This window comes from Acanthochromis polyacanthus, chromosome 4 (genome assembly GCF_021347895.1).
Source record: "Acanthochromis polyacanthus isolate Apoly-LR-REF ecotype Palm Island chromosome 4, KAUST_Apoly_ChrSc, whole genome shotgun sequence".
Taxonomy (NCBI): Eukaryota; Metazoa; Chordata; class Actinopteri; family Pomacentridae; genus Acanthochromis; species Acanthochromis polyacanthus.
Window position 1 is genome coordinate 25,450,974 of NC_067116.1, and position 16,755 is coordinate 25,467,728.

Consider the following 16,755-nt stretch of genomic DNA (forward strand, 5'->3'; position numbering starts at 1 on the left):
TAAATGTGAAAAGCCCATGCTGCTCTGGGAAAGTGTTAATATTTCACCAACACGGAGCCTCTAGTTCTGCTTCTTCAGGTTCTCTTCCATATCTCACGACTGTCAAGGCTCAACACATCCAGCCTTCTCTATTCTTGGGTTAATGAACAGGTGAGGAATCACTTAGACAGATGGAGATGGAAATTGATTTTCTTAAGTGTTGCCTCATTATCCCATGTGGGGCACTTTATTCAGTACCACAGCAACACAACACCAGACAACGTGGGTTGTGTAACGTCAAGGTCATATGGGTGTTATGGTTTGGTGTGTGCATACACAAAATGGGGTTTTGCTGGTCTAGAATTGTCTGGAAGTAGGGCCATTAGTGAGAGACTAATTAGGGGAGACCAAGTGGTTTCCAGTACCGGTCGAAGCCAAGATTCATAAATAAGTAAGTGCAGGGGCAGCTTGGTCGCTTAATTAACAAAGCGTAAAAAAAGGGCGTGAATCCCAAGTGGCACAAACCCAATCTGGTAGCAAGGATGGGCTATCGGCAGCAATCCTGTCTATCTTGGTGGCATTGATTGATAGCAAGCCAAATTGAATCTCTAATCATCACCACCCTTTTAGTTCCTGCCCCCATGGGGATTTGCAGAGGCCAGAAGTGGCACGGGGGTAATGCTTTTGTATCTCTTTTCTGACACTCGTGGCATAAACATCACAACCCCCCACAGCCCTTCTCCTGTGCTCACTTGACCATCCCCATCTGGCCAGGGGTTATCTGACTCCTGTGTGGTCTCGCTCACACTTTCATGTCCCTGTCGATTGTTTTCACACTCTAAGCTGTTTGTCTAGGTATTTAAAACCCAGACACCTACTGCAGCTCACACTTAGACACCCTCTGCCACCTAAAGCAGCATATTAAGTTACAGCCTTCTGAGGCACTCTTGCTTTTCTGTTTCATAGCCTTTGATTCTGCAGTACTCTTTCATATTGTCCAGCTGACAGGCAAGAAGCATGTTTTGTGAAAATGTCGAGGGCAGCAACGACATGTTGAAAGAAAAGCCCATGTCAGACCTGCCATGTAAGTGTTAGTCCTTTGACCTCGTTTTTTTGTTTGTTTCCCTTCTCTGCAAGCAAAATACCATTTGGCCTTTGTGAGATACAGGAAACCATTTCAATCAGTGGAATGAGCAGGAATGACATGCATTTGCCATACCTCTTAACTAGAGACTTTCCTCTCCCCACACACAACAGAAGAAATCATCTTGACAATCAAGACCTTATCAAGTAGTAGACAACAACAATGGATCTCCGAGCAGTAAATAGCATCTGTCTCACAGCTGCTTACTGTCGCTGTTGGTATTTTGATATCACAAGGGCATGAAATAACAGGCAGAGGAAAATAATACTGCAATTAGGACCTTCTGTAACTGTGATAAGCTGCAGTCACAGAAGAGAGAACAGAAGAGGGGTAAGGGGACAGAACCATGGACAGAAAGGATGGCATGAAAGAACAAACAGCTCGCAAGTAGTTTAAGAGAAGATGTGTGGGCATTGTTGGCCAAGAGCAAGTGGGGGCAAGCACCTGGTGTAAAACCTTAAACATTAAGATTTTTCATCTTGGCATTTTCTGGATGCCAAAAAGCCGATCTGTCTAGACTCGAGGACTCTTAGAAGATTTTAGCACCTGATTACCTCATGCCAAACTGCCACAGAAATTATACAACCAAAAACTCCTCTAGCCAAATTTAAATAATGTTTATTGGTCTATATAAATCAGTGACCATTTGGAATCAAGGCAAACATTAGCACTCTGTCAAGAACAGATGCTGGAAAATGACACCATGCTTTCTTGCCATTCACAACCAAGATTAAAAAGATGTGAACTTCTTGGATTTTTCAGCATGGTCAGGTAATAAAACTACAATACTTAGCTCTTGGTGAGTTTGCAAGCACTACTCGTATGAGATTTGTGTTGTGACTTGCTCCCTTTGCCTTTTGTTCAGCTCTAATTATTTCGTTCCATCTGCCATTGACTTCTACATTCTGACATTATCGGAGATTGCATCTTGAAATTGTCACACAATGTTTCCATTGATTGGCACTGGCTTGCTTGTCAGATTCATTAAAAAGTCACTGGCAGATTCCTTCCAGACTACATCAAAGCCTGGACCTTTCATGTGGGACCAATGCAAGTGTATGTGTGCAAGAAGCAGAGACTGAGGGTAAAAGTTAGTGAAAGGCACTGATGGAAAGCTGTGGATCTCCATTCATAGGTGCATTCCAGGATCTGGGAGGAAGCTGCATGGTGTGAAAGTAAAGACTTGGACGATGGACTGGTGGCAGTATTCCAAGTCAGGAGATTACAGTTTCGCTGCTCAGATGGATCTCACAATCTCAGAACCTACTGCTGCTCTGTTGCTCGGCTCTCCACGCTCCTTCCTTCTGTTCTTCCGCTGACTACCTGTCCCTCTCCATCCTTCCCCCTTAAACTCAACTCAACTGACCTTGGCTCCCCACAACCTCTGGCCTGTATAGCTGCTTCGCTCAACACCTTTTGAAATGAACTGGCAGGCCAATAAACCGAACTAAGTGGTGTTTGAAATGAGAACCCTCAGAACCCTATCTTATTCCCTCCCTCTCTTTCTCAGCCGGCATGGCCTCACACACACGTACACACACACAAACAGCTCTAACTTTGAGGAGTTTTTAATAAATGATAACCTTTCTGACTTTGACTCAGTAGGTGGGGAAGTGAAGCATGGCGAGAGTTGGACTCACCATACACATCGCTCACCTAGCCAAGTTCGAGGCTCAAGGATGGGGTAGTTTATGCGTCATAGCAGAGAAGGGGCACCCCTAGAACTGATATCCGCTACCTGCTATCTGCTACTGCCGTTCGGTGTTGTTGCAATCCACAGTGCTAACATGCAAGTCTTCAAAAGGTAAAAAGAAGGTTGTATACCATGTAAAAATTTTAGCAGGAGACATTATGCATGCTTGATCTTTTTTAATCCCTCCTCTCTCTCATTTCACACACATACATACACTCTGATACACACCATCAAAATGCCATATTTCTGTGGAACCAATGTGGATAAGACATGAGGAGTCTTTGAAATGTCTGGATGTTTCAAGCTCCCTTCTTCTCTTCTCGATCTGTGAGCTCCCCCGCTGCTCCGTGAGGACAGGGAGGAAGGCTGATCGATTGGGTCTGACAGAAATGAAATGAATGGAACCAGCTGATTGATTCATTAGCAGCGGAGAGAGTGCATGTGGATGGGAGCCCTGACCCGAGGAAGCGGGCGCAAGGGTGAAGATTTCGTGGGGAGGGGGGGCAGGGCTTGCATGCATGTGTATTGGATGTAATGTGTGCATGGCTGTGTGATTAAGCAACTGTCATCATTCATGTGTCTTCAGTGCATGTGTGTGTGTGTGTGTGTGTGTGTGTGAGTTGAGAGGTCAGAAGAGATTTCCATAGGGTGTGAGAGGGGAAAAGGAAGCTGTTTATGGCCTGACTTGGCACAGAGGGAGGGGGTCAGCCTATTGTCTGGTGCTTTCATCTGGCTCATTGCAATTAGTGTTTCACAGCACTTTTGGTCAAATCCCTTTTAAAATCATAACTAACCACCACCAAGTCTGACAGAAATGTATTTTAAAGCTCATAGTACAAGCTTTCTCTCAGACGTGTAACAGGTCTGAAAACAGTCTAAAGCCGGTGACAAATCCACAGGGTGGCCTCCCTTCTCTGTCTGCTGGTGTCACAAACCACTTTATAGCTATCTGCCATCTACTCTTCCACCAAATGGACAGGTGTTAGATCCGTCTGAGTAACACACCAAAAGCAGCACCTCCACATTTGCTAGATTGTCCTCATGAAATGATTGCCCCTAATAACAGCCATTTAGGCTTTTTGATCTTCCTTTCATTGTCCTCTAAATATTGCGCTCACCTCCACATTAAAGTTGCCACGTAACAGACTCCATTTCAGTGTGAGCTGAGGTTAAATAAATGCTCTCAGCAGCTGACAGCATCTGAGGAAAACTGCAGTGTGAAATTATGTAAATATCTTGACAAAAGGTCACATATGATTGGTCCTGCTGCCACTGAAATGCATTGGATTCACCCTGAGCGTGCTGTGCAGAAGAGTGTGTTTAAGATGCTCAGAGTGAATTTGGTGAGCTGTTGATAAGAGAGCAGAGGTCCGTTAAACCTGCCGCTGTTCTTGAGAAGACAAGAGAAAGGGAGAAATATTTAATAGAAGTGGGGAGCCCTCCTCTTGCCTGCGGGCCTTTTGAAGTGTAGATGAAGTGCAGGTGGTGAGTGTTTTTGACACCAAGGATGAGAAGTGGGACAGAGTAAGGTGTAACAGCAGCCTGCTGCAACACTGTATGCAGTGTGAATGCTCGCACACAGACTCCTTACCAAGTAAAATATACACCATTCAAACACTCTTGTTCTCACACATACATTATGGTTAATTACAGTGGACACATGAGCCCATCACATCAGTCATGACTTCAACGTTTCTTTGAAGCAGCGCCTATCATCACATATAGGCTTACTCAGGATGGCTGCTTGAAAATTAGCAAAAGCTGTTTCCCTGCTCTGAAAGGAACAAGGCCTGGAGCTAGGCCGTCTGCCTCAAATGTCTTACCATTAACCACCCAGCTATGGTTAAACTCAACAGAGAAATTTCCTTCCCCATTTCCTGCATCTAACTGTTCTTCTTATATTTAACAAGACCAGCAAAGGCTGAAACCAGGTAATGCGGCCTTTTCTTCCCGCCTCAAGGCACACTGTTTTACAGCTGTGTCCACTCTCCAGACAGATGTAACTGGCCATTTTTAAAGACAAATATCAAAGATCTCTTTCTGCTCCTTTGGCAAAAAATTGTTACAAGAGTCTGTAGCTCGTAAAGAAATGGTAAGAGGAGGCCCTGAGGTGGATCAGGCTGCTGCAAGGAGAAGCCTAGGTCTTCAAAGCTCCACCCTTCAGACCTTTTGGTTTCCTTCAGCCGTTTTTCAACTTACAAAGGACATGAAGCATAATGGCTGTCAGGTGTCCATGAAAGCTTCTAATGTAGTAATCGCTCAAAAACAATCTAGGTCATGCATCCAAACAGTATAACTGTCCTTACCCAACTCTGTGTCAGAAAATTACTATACAACTACATCTCTTTAGTTTTGAAGGAAACACTGCAACAGGACTTTCACCCAGTAGAGTGGGTTTTGGGTCGTGCGTGGAACACATAGTTTTGGTCAGCTTTAGGAATGGCTGGGTTTAGTTAGAATATGAATCTTGCACTACATGTTCCTCCATATGTTGGGTTTCCAGGGTGATGAGTCCTGCCCAAATCTAATATGTGATTGGCTGGCTGAAAGGGAATGACAGTAAAGCAATAAAATCAATGGCAAAGACTTGTTGATTAAAAACCTATTTGTGATCCGTTTCCCTTCAAATACAGTTGAAAGTGCAGTTTATCTGTATAGGGATGCATTTTCAAGAAATGTGGTTGCCTCATCTGTTGGCTAGCCATAATGACAAAAAAAAAAAAAGTCTACCGCATACCATTTACCCAGTCTCTGGCTGTGCTTTAGACCTGATCTGTTATGTTATGTGTGTCAATGAGGCATGGAGCGTTGCACAGTCGGTCTTTCTAAATATACATGTCCTCTTTCAATGTATTTTAATGGGCTGGAGGAATAGGATAACCCCTGGAGCTTGATTGTGTTAGGACAACTATTGTTGAGAAGGAACAAGACTCGCCTTGGGGAGCGAGCCCCGCCTTGAAATCATCCAAAGAGACCCCCCACCCCCCTCCCCATGACCTCTGGATAGGGGTGACGGAACGTGGGTTGAGTGTGGGTGGAAGGCACAGCAGGCACTAACTCACTTCTAATCTGGACATTTTGACACATGGTAATTTCAGCTGCACTTTATGGACATCCGGTGCAGACAGGGCCTATAAAACGCCAACTCTTATGGCCATTAATATTATGTCAAAGATTTCATCAGTATTTTGAAAGTCATTAATATAGTTCAGTAAGGACTTGGAAGGGGAAGATCCCCGTCTGAGTGAGTTCAGTCACGAAAAATTCCCATCAAACATCCACATCTAAACCTTCGCATGAACACAGGCTATAAAATCTTCATATGCTTTGCTTCACCAAAACAAAGAGATCCAAGATAAAGTTAGAAAAAATATACATGCAAATGGCTGTCACTTAAATCTGTTGTCTGTAACCCTGTGCAGGAAGTACAATCAAGAACAATAAATCTGCACGGATTTTGTTTCTCTGTAGAAAATGGAAATGGGGCATCTACAGTGGCAATTAAAAATGTCAGGATTATTGCAGCCTGAATTTAAGATTAGCTTTCCTTTTATATTAAAAAAAAAAAAAAAAAAAACCTATGGAGACATCACATTACACCCTCTACCCCCAGCAATGCACACACAAACACTCCCCAACCCTTGTAACCTCCCAAACACACACATATATACACACTCCTACCACGGAGATCGTACCACCCATCTTGGTCTCCCCAGTGCAAAACCTCTTCCTCGCTCTCTTTCACTCCCTGTGTCGGTGCGCCTCGCTCTCTCTTTCTCTCTTGTTCTGCTCGGCTAACTACCGACAGCAGCAGTGTGTCTGTGCGGTGGGCAGGCCCAGACACATTCACCCTCCCCTGCTTGCTCTCGACAGTGGGTGTCAAAGACCTGCCATCCCACAAGGCCTCTCTGTTGGATGCCAGGACAGACTGCGTGCACACATGCCATATACAAAACACATGAAAAACTCTATGCTCTATACACAGACTTGGTGGCCCATAAAACATGCTTTTTGGAAGCTTCTCTCATAAAAGCTGATGTCAGTTTATACCATTTAGAATGGCTTGTTTAACTGAACGTAAATAAAATGCTTGAAAGCCATTACAGCAGTAATGTGAGTAAAGTATACATGACTATATTATTGTGATTAAATATGTCAGAGTTTAAGTGCGGTAAAGTACAGTATATGTTTTGCTCCAGTTTTATTTACATCACAAATATATTAGTGACATATCTGTGACTCCGATCACAATAATCATAGTAAACTAGACTAATGGCAATAAAAGTCACTTACAGCGTCACAAAAAAAAGGCTGACTTAAACTGTTAGCAGTCGCTACTTCTAGTTGGTGCAGATATAGTCATAGACAATGACACATTCTGTACATATCAATATGGCTGCTAATGGGAATTTGATAGGTTTAAGTCAATCGACAAAAATCGTTGCATTACTGTAATAATTACTCTGTTTCTCACAGCAGTATTGTTTTTGCTCTGCCTGATGTTTTTCCTCCGAATCCAAGCAACTCACTGCATTTATCCTGTTAAGCCCTGCACAAATACAGTGATACTAAGGTGATGACATTCCCTGAGTCATATTTAGTTTCATCCCCAATAAGGACTCCACGTTAGGGAAGAAACACGCTTTGACAACACCCCTTTCTTCATCCCCGTCGACCCATTTTCACTGCCTGTCCCGTTTTGTCCACTTCCTGGCGTACGAAGGCCCCCAGCAGGCCCGACGCGGCTGCTGCTTGTCTACATGTGACATTCCAGCTCGGTGAATCTTTCCATGTCGCCATTTGAGCCATGAACCATCAGTCGGCGTGCATGAGTGCTCCCGCAGGCCCGTCGCATCTGTAAAGTCTGTCAGCTCTGTTGCTCTCTGGGCCTCCGATCCAAAATCTGCCCCATATCCCAACCACCACCACCACCACCAGACCACTGCCCCCCCTACACCCATACCATCCCCACCCCAACATGTCGTCATCCGTCCCCCCCTTCTTCCTGAGCGCCTTACGCCAATGTGAACCCAAGTCAGAGTACATCTGTTCAAAATGGCTGCGGCCTAGCATATGACCAAGCGCCTGGCTGGGATCCCTGTTGAGGTCAATATACCAGGACACTGGCGAAGGGGGTGACGGGCTGGCACAGTTACTGCCTCTCATGTCTTTATAATTTCCTTCATTTATTCTTTGAACCAAACGCAGATCCGTGATATCAGACTGCGTCTCGGTGCCAAAATATATGTCACTGTGTAGAATTTCCACCTCTCTGCCAATAAACATGATCGGCGGTGAACAACCCTTTGAATTTAAAGCGTACTGAGAGGTGCAAAATGAGTTGACCAACAAAAACAACAATAATAATTGTTAACATTACTTCATAATATATGACAATAGTGAATATATTTGTACATTTATTGAACATACATATTGATTTTTTAAATTTGAGCAAATCTATAGTTTTGACATTGAAAATCAAGTTGGTTTACAGACTGATTTGTTATTATTATTATTATTATTATTATTGCTATATTACTAGTAATATATTTGTTAAGATATATGAATAATAATTTACATTAGTACCATTAGTAGTGATAGTATAAAATAATAAAAATAAGACCCCTCTTGTGCATGTCATAATAATAAAAATAATAATAATAATTACTGTTGTAATTTTTTCTTGTTCCTTTTACATTCTATTTTTCAGTGTGCTTGTTAGAAACCTTTAGCGCCCAGTGTGCATTCCTGCTTATACTGCGCATGATTGCAAAGTCGTCCTTCAACGGGCCAATTGATTCAGGACGCGCCGATAAATATCCTTATGAATTGGTAATTGCTTCGAGCAGGGGGACAGCTTGGCAGTCTCCACAATCACACCTGATTCAGCGCTTTGAAAAGGCTGAGCTGCGCTGATTTGTTCGATCAATCAGACCGCACTAATTGAGATTTCCAGTAATTTCTGTGTCGTCCAGATAGATAGATAGATAGATGGATGGATAGATAGTCTTATAATGATCCATTAGTTGAATTGGCAGAATGACTTTGCTCTTGTTTTGCAAATTCACTTCCACGCCTCTTAAGCGCATTTCCACTCGGCCACCTCAGAGCAACTAATACGTCCTTTTGTCATGTCAATGGCACCCTAAATATATCTGTTAAGCAATTTGCTTTTGAATGTCATGTAGACGAGCTGCTAAAGTAAGGTTTGACAGAGCAGCTTGACTGAGTCCGGCTCAGGCCACACAGACTGACGCTGCGCTCTGAAATGGAGCTGCTGCAGACCAGGGCCAGGACACTACTCTCATTTACTCGGTTTAGGACAAAGGTTAACTGCGTTTTGGTTGGACTGGGTCGTTCTAAAACTATAAATGGGTCAAATATTGATTCTGTATTATTCTATTTTTTTCCTCCATGGAAGTCGACAAGGAACAACGTGGATGACACAGGACGACGTTTGGTGCGTGAACGTGGTGGAAAAAATGCATTATTCACCCAGTATTAACTCAAATCGTCTTAAAGTTTAACTTACACCGATTTTACATTTGTAGAAATACAACTTAAATACATTTATTTTACCATCTGGTAGGAAATTCCCTCTGGGCCCTGTATCCCAAAAGTGAGCAAACGCTTTTTCTTTGTCGGTCTGTCTCTATTCTTCCTTTGTATTTTTATTTCCAGAGGTGTTGTTTGTCTAATGATCTCCAACTCAGACAATAAATAACTATTTAATAATAAAATGGCGATGACGACAGGAGGGGACCTCCCTCGCTAAAGGAGAAGGAAAGGCGCGAATAAATCATGAGAGAGAGTTTGATGAGAAATGTGCCAACTGAAAACAGGCACAGGAAAGCTCCCGTGGAGGTGTGATCTCACCCACATAAAAACATAAACATGTGCGCTACAAAGGCCCTGCTTGTGCGTAATCAGTCCACGAAATACACAGCCATAAATAGAAAAAAACATTTTAAAAAACATCGAGGCTGAGTGGGGAACCCTGAGCTGCGACTATAAAGTCCATTTGTCTTAGTTTAAACTGGAAATTGCTCAACAAGAAAGGAAATATTTGGATTTGAAAGTGCAAGCACAACGGAGATGACATTTTTTAAACAGTAGTGGACCCCAAACTGGACTCATCCATGTCAGTGCTTACAGGCTGATATCCTATGGATAAAACAGTTAGGCCTCAACTTTACGCATCATGTAAACAGTAGATAGCTTTAAATATACAAGAAGGAAACATCGAACTGCTCCCTGGCCTGTCCTAAATATCCTTAAACTGCCCTGGCTCATACCCTCCTTTTTTCCGTTCTTCCTCCCTGGATCACAAGTAATTTACACCGAAGGGTAAGCAAACCGTCTGTGTGCTACAGAGGACTGTCATCGAGGCAATTTGTCTCCTCAGTGCTCTGAAAGTTCAGCAGCCAAGGCCTTTCTTACACCCACCGAGGAATATCCTGACCTAAGCAGCAGCGCCACATTCAGCTTTGCGCACTGACAAAAAACACGTTCTAAAACATTTCATTATCTCGTAATAAAAAACTGAAATAAACTGAAGTGGAATTAGAGGTAAATAACACGTTAAACACACTTAAATATGCAAACTTTATATATAAAACACATTTCATTAAATAAATAAGTAAATAAGTAAATAAATAAATAAAATAAAGTGCTTTAATTGTTTGTTTGTTTTTACGCAAAGCAAAGCAGGAAAACCAAACCGTGCGCAAAACCACTGTCGTTCTTTTATTGCTCTCAATGGTTGCCACCCAATCAGTTAAATGAGGTAAATGAGGATTCAGATTATTGTTTAGCACTAACACCGGGAACCTCAGACACCCTGGCTCTAATTGACCCATAATTACATAATTTAAAGTAAACTACATTTATAAGATTGAAGACCTTGGGTTTAAATAGCAGGTCTAAATTCAAGGATCGAGCGTGAACAAAAAAAGACAAAATGGGACAAAAAGAAAAGATGGAGGGGGAAATGGACAAGAAAACACGAATTCATAAGGAGCCTCGTCTCGGTGTGTGACCCCGAGACCCCGGAGAGACGCACGGAGGGCCCGGGGAACCGTCCTCCACCAGCCAGGCCGCTTATTTTTCTCCTAACTCGCCATAAAGCCAGATATCCCAGAAAGAAGTCCCAGCAGCCAGCCATAAATCACCGGGCTGTATTAAAAGCTTAGGTAACCCCCCCCCCAGCCAGGTCAGCCGGGTACAATTTATGGCATCACTTATGTAGGGAATAGATTCTTCTAACGAAATACATCAACTTCAAGCCCTGCGCGCAGAAAACTCGCTACTATTGTCAAGAAAACAGCCAAGTTTTCTCTTCCTTCTGTCTCTCGTTCCATCTTCTCTCTCTCTCTCGCTCTCTCTCTCTACCTTATGAGCTCCCAAAACTTCTCCACAACAAGAATCCACTCATCCATTCAAGCCATGTGTTTTAAGTCAGTTGGGGTCCGGTGACATGCAGGGGTCACCGAGGGGGATCCGGGGGGTCTCCGGGAAAATAAAGAAGTGCAGTTTCGGTTTCAGAAGAGGTTCGAATTAGAGTTTGATGGTTCTAATAAAAGCTCTGTACTGCAGCCACTTCGGTCGCCTGTTATCTTGTGCCACTAACAAAACATCAAACCTTATCAGATAAGTTTTACTGTATTTCCACATTTAGTGCTTTATGCCTGGCAGAGAAAATACAAGTGAGGAAAGACATTTCGTGAGAATTATGATTTCTTTGATCAGCAAACTGACCCGGATTGGATTTTTTTTCTTTTTAAAAATAAGGTTAAGACACATAAAAGTAAGTTTTTGAGGCTTTAAAACACACTCTTTATTTTAATTGATCGGTTTAGCTGGTATTTAATAAGTAACAGGAACTTTTATCGCAGTTAAATAAATAAAAACCTTCATCCAGAGCTGAATCTATTCACTGTGCACAGCTTGGGTTTTATTTCAAACCATGAGAGGAACATAGAAAGAAAAATAGCTTGATTTTTTTTAGGTCAAAAAATGTATTTCATTTCTGATTCTAGAAAAAAAAAGACATTGTGCGGACAGGTCGGGAAATAAGCTGAGAAAGAAAAGCGTTTCCCGAGCCACTGGCCCACTGTCCTACTTTCCTACTGGCATCACGAGCCAACCGGGAGCTTCGCCGGCATGAGGCTCCAGCATTCACAGTTCAAGCTTTAGGCCCTCTTTCAACCTTATTTCCACTTCCCCTTATTCTTGATTTCACAAACACAGGAGAGTGGCACATTCCAAACTGTAAGAGAAGCCACAACAGAGGAGTGAGACAGCGCCTCGCTGAGAGAAGAAGATAGAAAAAAAAGACGACAGACTGAATTCGTCATTGATTTTACGCACTGCAAACTTCTCCACTCAGCAATAACAGACACTTTGTCAATGGAAGCAACTGTTAAAAAACATAGAGCTGTGAATACGCAATCAATATCAATTCATGGAGAGGACAGCTTAAATCAATCTAAACTTCAAGGAATAGCGGTATAATGATATATTTTCTTTACTATTTTGGTTTAAATGTAAGTTTGGATGAATTTCTTCATGCATTATTCAGCTCTCCGAATAAACTGACTATCAGAATGGACTGTTTTTTAAAGAAGTGCACTTAAAGCAGATGTCAAAAGGCCACACACTCAAACAACCCTAAAATACACGCAGCCGACCTGGTGGGGGGAAAGTGTCGGAGGGTGAGGGAGGGGAGAGAGAGAGAGAGAGAGAGAGAGAGAGAGAGAGCCGAGACTCCCCGAAGAGATACAGTGTGGAGCTAATTTCCTTAAAGTGACAAAGAAAGCACCAGCAGCAGGCACTACCTGCCTCTGCAAAAAAGAAGAATACACAACTATCACTGAAATGGATCAGCTTTGAGCCTTGGCGCATAACAATTGTGTATTGAATCCAGCACCGGCCACACAGCGCCGCGCTGCCTAAAGCCAATGATACCATTAAAAGGTGCCGGGGGGAAAAAACACGGCAGATGGCCACTTTGGAAATAAAACGTTTACTTTTAATTCGTAAGGTTGACAGAAAATGTGGAATTCGTGTGTGTGTACGGGAGCCTCGGGGGCTGTGACGCCCAGCCTGTCAGAGAAAATACGCAAGACAACACCATGTGAAGATGACATTTCTTACCTTCAACGGCGGACACCACAGGCAGCAAGAGGCTGCATAAAAGCAGAAAGTAATCCATTGTCATAAAGTGGTCAGGTCGGACATGTAAATAGACCCACGGGAGAGAGAGAGCGCGCGCGCGAGAGAGGAGTGAATAGAATCCCGGGCGATCCACGCACCCCGTCCCGTCCCAGTCCCAGCTGTGTCAAGCCTCCAGGACCAGAGTTCCCCCCATTCACCGACAGCACGCAGAAAGGTGAGAGTTCGGAGGGAAATAAAGAAACAAAAAAACACCCTCAGTATAAAGTATGTGAACACGGCAGCCCTTCTCCTTTCTCAGTGATCTCCAGAATGCCTTATTAAACCAGAGCAAAGGCAACGGGCGCAAGTCTCCCAGTCCCTTCCCTCTGCATGGAGCGAATAAACTGTACGCAGGTAGTCCAGTCCGTGGTGGTCACCATCCGGAGGGTATTTCCATCAGGATTTAGTTGATGCTCAGTAATAATAATAAAAAAGAGGAAATAGCAGCCTTCCAAAGAGTTTCTGTGTGGTCAGAGCAGGGAGAGCCGCACTGGTGTCACAATCCTGCCGTACAGTCCCATGTAGACATGTGCGCGCTCGTGTGCGTCCACGACTCAAGTGGTATTCCTATGAAGAAACAGCCGCGGTTTATAGATATTTATTCCCTGAGCGAATTTATCGGCTTTGGCTGCTGCGTAAACCGTCTGCTTCGCTCGGCTTGTGCGCTGGAATGAAGCACAGAGCTGGTGAGGAGAGAGAGAGAGAGAGAGAGAGAGAGAGAGAGAGAGAGAGAGAGAGAGAGAGAGAGAGAGAGAGAGAGAGAGAGAGAGAGAGAGAGAGAGAGACCGAGGGGGCACCAGGGGAGGAGGAGGGGTTACGGCTGAAGCAGCTGCACTGAAAAAATGTCTACCTTGACAATCATTTAGTCTCACATTTATTGTCAAAATCAAGTCTTTGCGTGTCTGAAACTGGGGCGCATTTGTTGCGTTTTTGGAGCATTTCTTTGTCTTTGCATCTCCTCACAGCTCAGCACAGGATCCTCTCCTCCTCTTTTCCACACAGAATATTTTTGTGAGACTAACAGGATTATTATTTTTTTTATTCATTTAGCTCCACTCGAATGTTTGCAACGCTTTGTTTTTTTCATTTAATAACCGAATTGTGAAGTTGATCTTTGTTACTATTATTTATTACCTATTTTCTCTGTAGCGTGTCTCTGTTTTCCTCACAGTCCATGCAATGGCACGGACGCACAGCGCCCCCCTGCGGGTCGCTCCCGTTTCCATCCAGAGGAGAAAGGAACTATTTTTTCTATTCAAGTTTTTTGCTTTCATTAAAACAAACTTCTCTGCACTTCACAGCTCTCAGTCATTCAAAACGAATCTCCGATGGACACTTTGGATATTTTCTCTATCCATTAAAAATCTCCCATTTTCATGTTTTCTGTGAGTATGAAGGCGACATCATGACATCAAATGCGCTTTTATTTTGGACTTCGTTAAAAAAAATGTATGGATAATTTTTAAAAGCCGTTTCAAAAGGGGTAATTTGAAAGGACTGCTCGTGAAATGTGTAAAAGACTAAATACTGATTTCGACTGCGGAGAGAGTGGCATCGGATTTTTTTATTTTTTATTTTGTAAAAGTATTTGCAAAAGCGGAGAAAGTTTCCTTGAAGCGACGCCCTTATTCTAGAGAGCAACACTGCGCTTCACACTTATTTAAATCGCTCTTTAGGTTTTAGAACTCAGACATGTCGCTCGATCGCAAAAGATCCGGCGTTGTTTTTCATTTTTCCCCCCTCCTCCATACCTATAGTCCTAAAATTTACTTTTCCTCTTCCTTGGATAAGCTGAAGAAGGAGGCATCAGTCACGACCAGACTTTTACAGCCTCGATCTCTCTGCCTTTACTGTAGATTTATCGTAGTATTAAGTGCTTCGGCGTATTCTCAAAGCAGCAGTAAACAAAGTTAGGCAAAAAACAAAAAAATAAAAGTGTGCATTTCTGTCACCCGGCACCCCTCAATATAAGTTACTTTTTATTTAGAGAAAAAACAGTTTGGCTTTGCACCGTTTGTCAGTTTTAGGGCTCATTAAAGGGCTTTCAATGAAGGCAAACAGCCTTTTGGTCACTCAAACAAAAAAACCCTGAGCTCTAGGGGGTCATTACAGCACTGCTGGCTAAACAAAAGCAGATATTTCACAGCTATTGACACTCATTTTAATGCTCAGTAATAATTGTCAGGTTTGCTATTTTTTAAAAATGAAATGGATTCATGTTATACGTTTAATACAGTTAGGAACATACAGCAGAGCCAGTGATGTGAGGCTGAACCTGGACCAGTCTGCATTTACACTGGTATGACAGATGTCAGCTAGATTATTAAGAAGTTTAGAGTTTAACACTCCTCAAATGAACTTATAATTACAATTAATGAGGCTCACATATGCTAGCTTTATTCAAAAATGTAAATATTAGTGCTTTGTTAATACAGTGCAATTTGTCCTCTGTTCTGTCTGTATATTGAGAAATGTTTAAAGTGTCTTATGTGGAAACATAAAGTGTCCAAGTGCAGCCAAATGGCTCTTCTGTCAGCGTAAAGTTGAAAAGTGATTGTAAGTTTTGTCCTGAGGACTGCAGGCAGGCAGATGTAGCCGTTGTGCGTCTCCGTGTAATGTGTCAGTGTTGTCACTGTCACAAGGTTTACAGGCAATAAGTAGTTTAATGAGAAAAGCTTTTGCCATTTGGGTCATTTCTAAACCGAAGTAGTTCAGCTTTTTAACTTCCAAGCGAGCGTATATGTTAAAGAACTGGAAACATAGTTGCCATTAGATGTCTTGCCAGTGTTTTTTAAAAATTTTATTTAGCAAAAAAGATACAATAGCTGATCATTTTTATTTAAAGTGAGTCTTCAAAACCCAAACAACGTGTAGATTTTGTTTGCATAAAATTGTAAAGCAACCGTGCCAACTAAACAGACTTTTGACTTTAGCTGGTGCGCATATGGTGTCATTTCTTTAGAGGTTTAGGATTCCCTGTCATGAAATATTCCAACATTTTGTAAAACTGCTCTGAATCTCTTTTATTACTTTTTCTGAATTTTTTTTTTTTTTTTTTTTTTTTTGCTTGCTTGTTTAGGAATTTAGATCAATTTTCTGGCTGATACCAGCGATCAAGCATAAAGAAGAGGTTGGATGTGACTGGAAAATCTTCAAAAGTTTCTCAACTCAGTGTTTGAAGCTAACTTAGCAAAAAGATACCTTTACTTTGTGTACCCTCATGTCTAAAGCTACTTTTATGTTTCCATAACATGTTTTTTTTCGACTGACTGCAAAGATGATAAAAGAAATATTTTTGAGAAGCAAATTATTGATCCGCACTGTTCTTGTTGTGAGTACAACCAGAATCAACCAAATAAAGCGAATGAAAAGAAATATAAGGAAAACAATCATTTCTGTTGCTGCTACAAACATTGTATGTGCAATATTTTCTTCAAACAGCTGTTCATCTGTTCTGTATCTTTGATCATTGTAGCTGTTTGGTGACATAGCAGCTCAGCATGTGGGCTAAGTATCTGGAAATCCTAAAAAGAACATATCCACAAGACATGAAACAACTTCTTACTATATACTGAGAAAAAGAGTTGATGTTACACCAACATTCAGTCTCACTTTTAAAAAGGTGATTAGCGTTTTGAAATTATAACATTTTGTTCTCAGAATTATGCTTTCTAAGTTTTTGTCATTATAATTTCTAAGAAGAATAATTTTAGTGTTTTCGTCT

The 16,755-nt window shown here is 42.2% G+C and overlaps 1 protein-coding gene across 12 annotated transcripts in view; it reads right to left on the bottom strand.

Moving 5' to 3' along the window:
* LOC110950787 (ephrin type-B receptor 3) overlaps positions 1 to 13,714 on the bottom strand; it is a 61,425-nt gene extending 47,711 nt beyond the window's left edge. For all 12 annotated transcript variants that reach the window (XM_022193623.2, XM_051947059.1, XM_022193564.2 and 9 more), the window contains exon 1: positions 12,972 to 13,714. In XM_022193623.2, the coding sequence (XP_022049315.1) occupies positions 12,972 to 13,035 (64 nt within the window). In that variant the 5' untranslated portion in view covers positions 13,036 to 13,714. The remainder of the gene's footprint in view (positions 1 to 12,971) is intronic.
* Between the last annotated feature and the right edge of the window lie 3,041 nt (positions 13,715 to 16,755).